This window comes from Culex pipiens, chromosome 1 (assembly GCF_016801865.2).
Source record: "Culex pipiens pallens isolate TS chromosome 1, TS_CPP_V2, whole genome shotgun sequence".
Lineage (NCBI taxonomy): Eukaryota > Metazoa > Arthropoda > Insecta > Diptera > Culicidae > Culex > Culex pipiens.
This window is the reverse complement of record NC_068937.1, coordinates 32,629,157-32,636,287: the sequence shown is the minus strand read 5'-3', so window position 1 is coordinate 32,636,287 and position 7,131 is coordinate 32,629,157. Positions and strand designations below refer to the sequence as shown.

Genomic DNA, 7,131 nt, shown 5'->3' with positions numbered 1-7,131 from the left:
CATAGAATCAAATCCCCTAGCATAGCCCAGAATTCAACCATGAACCGAATAACTTAAAAATCAGCTATGAAAAAAAAACTTTAGAGCCGGAAGGATTTCATCGGATCCGCGAAAGCGTGTCTTACTGGATGGTTTGCATCGATCTAAGATCCACGACGACGACGACGACTAACTCGACAACGACGTTGAAAACGGACTCCAAGATATGAGAGGCCCCATCATCATCCTCGGGGGGCACACGGGCACTCGTACGCACGATTTTTCGCGACCAGACCACTACATTCTAGGTTAGGTTTCAGATTCCGCGTGGAGGGCGTGAGATTGTGGGTGCAGATTAATGAGACCACAGTTGAGCTGGAAACAGTTGAGGCTTTTGAAAGAGAGAGCTTGTGTCATTCATCTGAAGAAAGTCTGATCTGTTTTCAGCTTTAGAGTTGGGTCAATACTTAACCTGAGGGATTCTCGTGTTGCAATGTTGCAAAGTTGGGTTGGACAGAGAAAAGGTCACCTCCTCGACGAAGCTAGATCAGTAGCCTACAGCTTCCTCGCGACGTGCCCGCCCTAGTCCGACGCTCATAAACTAGCCAAGTTCACAACCGTGAAGAAGATCGCTCCGTGATCACAGGGACGTGGCTCGCCCGAAGGCCAATGACCTGCAAAAAGTGACCATATGGGTATTGATTTGGCGGACCTTCTGCTCTCCGCTTCAGTTGCAAATATTTCGACTGTTTTTTTTTTTTTTTTTTTGTTGGTGCTTTCTTTCACCGCGGGATCCCTTCCAGCGTAAAATGATCAACAGTTGTTCCTGAATAAAAAAACAAAAACTGACCGACTCGTGCGGCCTGTTGCACTCTTCAAACCCCTTCACGGAGAAAAAAGAGTTCCCAAAATCGTGAACAAGCGTTCATGAAAATGGGAACCTCGAACAAAGTGTTCAAATCCCATGGTACGATTTTGAAAAACGTACCATGAAATTTGAACACTTTGTTCGTGGTTCCAATTTTCATGAACGCTTGTTCACGATTTTTGGAACTCTTTTTTCTCCGTGTTGGACGCGGAAAAAGCGGAGCCTGATTGAAGGCGAGCGCGCGCGATCGCGAACTTCCCGAAACTTGCGAAAAAAAAGGGATCGAGTTCATTGAACTTTAGCGATGGTTAAGCGATGGTGGTGGCGGCGCTAGAAGCCCTCCGGTGGTGATCGTTCAAACTGATTCAGACTGGCTTGAGCGGACTGCGGAGTGGGGAAAGAAAAAAGAGAAAGAAGAAAGAGAAAAGGAAAAGGGAAAAAGAGAGGAAGTTTGGCGCGTTATCGAGATCTTTTTCGGGGTAAAATTTGTTGGAATATTGAGAACGAGGGCCGTTTTTTTTGGGTTCGGAAATTTTCGGAAGGTTCAAGTTTTGGGAGAGGAAAATTTTGGCAAACGAGTCCCGAGGGAGAAGGTAAGGGCACGTGCGTGCTGGATTCGTTTAAGGGGAGCCACCAGACATTTGGTGGCTGAACTGTTGCAGTTCTTTTTTTTTTGTTGCGATTGCACCTTGTTTATTTTTGATGTACGTTAGATTTGGCAATTTGAAGGAATAGTATTGGGAAACTCAATAATATTTCAAAAAAAAAATCGTTCCTGACAGAACTGAATACATAGCTTTATAAATGGTTTTCAGTTGAATAAAGTTCAATTTTCACTGAAATTTTTAAGTTTTTTGAAAAAAAAATCGCCCCCTAATTTTTCAGGCCGGTTTGAACCCAAAAAAAATGATTTGGCGAAAGGCCGATTTAACAACATAAATAAAATGTTGTATATGAAAAAATGCCACTTAAGATTATTATAAAATCGAAAAAAAACACATTCAATTTCCCAGAAATTGACATGTCTGTCGTTTTTTTAACAGAAATTAACAAGTTTCTTTTTCTTGGGGTTTTGAACATGCCGTCCGTCGATTCCGTCCGATTTCCTGTGAGTTGACAAAAAGCCAAGTAATTTGAAGATCAAAAGGTATTCAAACTGACAAATGTTAAAAAATCTTTAAAAAAATAGTAATCGTGGCCTCAAACACCAAGGTGGATAACTCCCTCAATTGAGGCTCGTTATGTTCCAACCCCTTGTTTACACACTTTTCTCAATTACCCATCCTTGAAAACCCTTCCACAACTCTTCCTAACCTCATCTTCGTCCTTCAGCCCCCCAAAGCTAAATTACATCACCTTTCCGTGTTTTTTTTTCTTGTTTCGCAACAAGAAGTTACGCACGAGCCCACTTCCGAGCCATCACCACCTGTTGAGCGTACGACTCCTTCGAAAAAAAAAACAAACCACCAACAAAAAGTTAAATTCGACGCAACTCCGGAAGACGACCCTGCGCCTCGAGGGCCATACGGGGCCGGTTCACACGCACTTTCTACCTTGAACACGAACAACCCATGGTGGCCATGGCCTCCGTCAACGGAAGAGCGCTGATGGACTTCGACCAGCTGATGTCCAACGCCAAATTGGGCACGTGCTTTCTTCCACCGGTTGGGCCGCGTAATAGGGAAAGGGCCCCTATTTTCAACCTACTGGTGTATCTTATTTTGACCTTTTTTAAATTCAAATAAGGCTGCAAAAAGGAACGCCGACCCTATCTCGATTACACAATACTTTTGGCAACGCGCTTGCAAAACTGGCCGCGAAACCTGGGGTCCTGGGATTGACGGGTTAATTGCAATCAAGATTATTGACCTTCACCGGTGGAAGAGGGCAGACCGCGCGCGAGGGTCAGTTGGGCCGAAATTCGACAATGTTGGCCAAGAGTGCAGTGACCTGCATTATGAAGAGAATTTCGCGTGGAAAGTACTGACGTCCTATTGTTACGTAACCATTAGATCGAAGAGACAGTTTGATGGGAAAAATTACACAGGGTGACAAAATTTTGTCATAACTTTCCGTGTTTCCAACTAATTGAACCAAACAAAAAAAATATGTCCACGCCAAAGATTATCTTCTAAACATATATGTTAAGGACCACCCATAAACCACGTGAAAACTTTTTTGGAGATCTCAAACCCCAACTCCCCCCCCCACCCCCCCATCGTGAACAATTTCGATACAAATAAAATCTTGACTGACTGCCACCAGTATTATGATGAGTGATAGAAAAACCTATCATTTAATGATTCTTGCACCAAATATCAAAGATTATTGCGACCTTCACATTAGCTGGATACATCTCTTCTATAATCTCGCGATTGCCAGCAAGAGCATTCGCTTTCTATCATTCCTTCTTTATCTCTCGTTCGCAAACATTCGCCGAAGATTATTTTGTTTTCTCAGAAACCCATATTGAAAGAACGCGAGAGTGAGGTCGGGAATCGACCACGCATTACGTTTAACTGCGTTGGCAAAATTTGTTTCGAGGTGGCTTTTGTGGTTACGATCTGACACTAAACACTGACTGCCACTAATGTTAGATGACAATTATAAAGAGCCTTTTTTATAAAAAATTTAACGAAAAATGAAAATCACCAAAATTTAACGAAATTGTTCGAATCAGGAAGCAACAGGTTTGTTTTTCAATTTCAAAGCAACTGTAAACAAAGATTTTTATTTTTTCTAAAACTCACTAACAAGAAGTTCCTCACTTTTGTGCATGAAAATTAAAATGGTCCAATTTTACGATGTTGTCCCGTCACACTATATTATTGTTGACTCAAACTTTAAGTTAACCATTGTTTCCTAGAGTGATTCTTATAAGAAATTTAATGTACTTTCCGAATTTGAAAAACATATATGTATTTTTTTTAAGTGTTTTTTTTTCATTTTTTTATAAGACTTGAAACTTACAAAGAAAAAAATTGAAATCAAGTTAACAAAATAAGTTGGACAAAATTTCAGGTTCACGAAATCTTTGAAACCATTTAACTAGTGTTGTTTGCTAACCGTTAAAGAATTTTTGAAATTCCTTTCTTCTGTTTTCTCAAAAAGAAATTTGTGGCGTAAATGTACGCACTCAAATACATTGTGGTATGAACAATAATCAAACCCATTGGATAACTTTTTTTATGATAGAACTGAATAAAAATCACTAAAAAATAGTATTTCTGCCAAAATCGGACCAACAAATAAAACATAAGCAAAAAAGAAAACTTTATATACTTTTAAAATTGAACTTTAATTATATGAGTACTACTTAGCTCAAGCTAATCAATTTGGGGTGAAAAAACAACCTCCAATTAAAACTAAATGAAAATCAACTTATACAGGGTGACCACCCAAATTCCATTTTCAAATTCTCGACTTTTCCAGAAACTCAAATATAGGCATTTCGTATCTACACAGAAAAAAATATGTAAATTTCCACGTCATGTAAAGTGTGTTTTTCATGTAAACTTACCATATGTAAATTTTAAATCAAATGTAAAACGCTAAATCTGATGTATTTAACCATTATGTAAAATCTAATTGAATGTAATTGTTAAATTTCATGTAAATTATTACCAATTTGTCAAACATTTATCAATCTGAACAGTGTAAATATTAGAAAACATGTAAAAACGTCTAATGTAAATGAGAAGCTAATGTAAACTACAATAATAACATTATGTGTGACAGCAAAACAAAATAAAACAGTTCGCACCGAGATGTTGATGGAAGCGGTCGTTTTAAAATCGGTAATGTGGAATGCGCCCTTGTTTATACCATGATTAACACTCGATTCTCACTGAATTTTCAGCACCGGGCATTCCCTCGTCAGCGTTTTGGACACAATCTGTCAAATCTGGCCCGTCAAAGCAAGCTTCAAAATAAACTCGCAGCGCAGTAAGATGGATGTTTTTGTTTTCATTGAATTCAAATTGACTTTCGGACCAGTTCCTGCTCAAGCTCCAAACTCACAGCTGGATCTCCAACTGCTGCGACGGTGGTGGTGAAATCGAAGGCATCCAAGGTAAGCTCATTTGTTTTGTTGGAGGCTGAAAAAAGCGGACTTCGGGCTACCCTTCAAGTTTGTGGAATACTTTTCCTCCAGGTCATACGGCGCAGAAGTCAACGCCAGGACGACTTTCGCGATCATCCCCGTGAGAAAAACCTGCCATCACATTTGCCACCAGCTGCAGGTGCAGATCGCAACGAATGTTTGGAACTCGAGCCGGAACTGGATAGGAAGTCTGGTATATCGCTGCAGCCATGGGTCGACAACGGGCAAACTTTTTATTCAGATAAGTATTTTTGTTTGTTTTTTCGTCAAGGAAATGATACTTTGTGTTCATTTTTTTCCAGATAAGCACCAACTACAATTTTTGAAACATGAAAGTACCAGCGGACGGTTCAACGTGCGCGGTTTTGAACTAATCAAGACTGGAAAACTTTCAGGTCAAAAAATGAAATGCGACAACGGCTGGAGGAAAACATCAGTGTTGATAAGGTGTGTTACGAGGGTACTATTTGTTGAAAGAGGTTAATTTATAACGTTTTATTTTGCTTCTTCAGACGATTACCGATCTGATCCACACCAGTGTGGAACCACAGGCAGTACTGAAGATGCTGGTGGTCGGAATCTCGATGATCATTGAAATGCGGTCCTGCGAGATTACAGTCCAACATCCGGCGGCGAATCGAATAGTTTGACTGCCCTCCCAGACGAGGAGGTGGCGATGGAACTACCTCAGTGATAGTGCTTGCCGGCGAAATGTTGGCCATGCCGGAAATAATCCTAAAGCAGCAGACTCATCGGAAGCTTCTCATCCGGGCGTACCAGGAGGCGTTGGAGAACATGATCAAGCTGATCAAGCAGGAGGATGCCATGGACAAGTCAAGCTGGAAGTGGTTTTCAAATCTCGGCTCGGACAAAAAATCATCAGCCGTTGGTCCGATCTGGCGGTCAAGATTGCGTTGGAGACGGTCGTGTTAACACAAAATAATCGCAACACGATTGCCAAGGCGGAGAAATACCCGGCGGATCGATTGACGAGTTGTTCACGCTGCGTGGATTTTTGCTGAACAAAGACGGTGAGCTCCACATCGTTCTGTTGGATTGTCCACTGGAAGGTGGAAAGGTCAAAGCCAAACCAAAGTGGAGATTTTAGGCGATCAGGACTTAACTGCGATGCTTCCGGCCCCATCTGGAAGGAAGTTACCCACAATGCCTGCAGTTGGTCTACAGATGACTCTTGCGAAAAATAGCGGGTAAGTGATCAAACTAGATCTTGGATTGCTTTGTAGCTATAGTGAATTACTTTTTGTTTTCGATTTATAATATCCCTTTCTTATTCTTAAACCATTCAACTTGAAATTGACGAGACTTGCTTTAAATGTGAAGCATTTTATTTCATATTCTTACATGTCAAAAATTATCTGAATTCAAGTCAGCCTCTAGTGGAATATTGAATATAAACTTCATGAGAAAAGCGATCTAGAAAAAAAACTATCTGTTACTTATATACCGTCATCAGGGGTGATATTGGGTCATACAAAAATGCTGAAATTTGTATGACCCAATCTCACCCCTGATGACGGTATTGGGGTTGCTCCGTTGGATCTAGAATTCGATTTTTAAAACGAATTTTGGATTCAGCGGAGCAAAAAAATTTTTTTTTGGTTTGTAAATTTACATTATTTTTATTGGAAATTTACACGATTTCAAAATATTTTTATTGGAAACGTTTACAATGAAAAACATGTAAATTTCCGATATAACTAATGTAAATATACATCATTTATCATGATACCTTTTGGTACATGATAAATAATGTAAATCTACATGAATATTTTTTTCTGTGTATAGAATGTTTTCAAACAGTATTTCAACAATCGAAAAACAATCTGAATTTATTATAACAAATCAAACTATTGACAATTTTCGTAAAATCAGAAAGTTAACACCAAATTGCTAGAAAAAACATTAAAAATGGAAGCACTAATTATTTGTTTTCAAAAGTAGAATCATAAACAATAAATCTTTGAAAAATAACCGAAAGTTTAAAAATACTCATAAATTAAATTTTTATTTTTAAAATTGGCAAACGTATATTTTTTGATACTTCGTTTAAACTGGAAATGGCAAAAACTCAAAGATTACTGAAAAACAATTCCAGCTCAAATCAGGATTTTTTTTGGTACTTTTGTACCCGACCCTCTCCGATTTCAATGAAACTTTTTAG

The 7,131-nt window shown here is 39.3% G+C and overlaps 1 protein-coding gene and 1 pseudogene across 1 annotated transcript; both read left to right on the top strand.

The window, feature by feature from the left end:
* The first annotated feature begins 5,357 nt into the window (after positions 1-5,357).
* LOC120427699 (uncharacterized) lies at positions 5,358-5,599 on the top strand. The gene is made up of 2 exons (XM_039592597.1): positions 5,358-5,408; positions 5,468-5,599. Exons 1-2 carry the CDS (start codon positions 5,358-5,360, stop codon positions 5,597-5,599), a joined length of 183 nt encoding a protein of 60 aa, XP_039448531.1.
* A 61-nt stretch (positions 5,600-5,660) lies between these two features.
* On the top strand, positions 5,661-6,057 carry LOC120427700 (T-complex protein 1 subunit gamma-like; annotated as a pseudogene).
* Positions 6,058-7,131: the final 1,074 nt, after the last annotated feature.

Coding starts and splice junctions, on each gene's coding strand:
- LOC120427699 (XM_039592597.1), top strand. CDS start 5,358: ATGCGACAACGGCTGGAGGAAAACATCAGTGTTGATAAGGTGTGTTAC. Junction 5,409..5,467: donor TTGATAAGGTGTGTTACGAG/GGTACTATTTGT, acceptor CTTCAGACGATT/ACCGATCTGATCCACACCAG.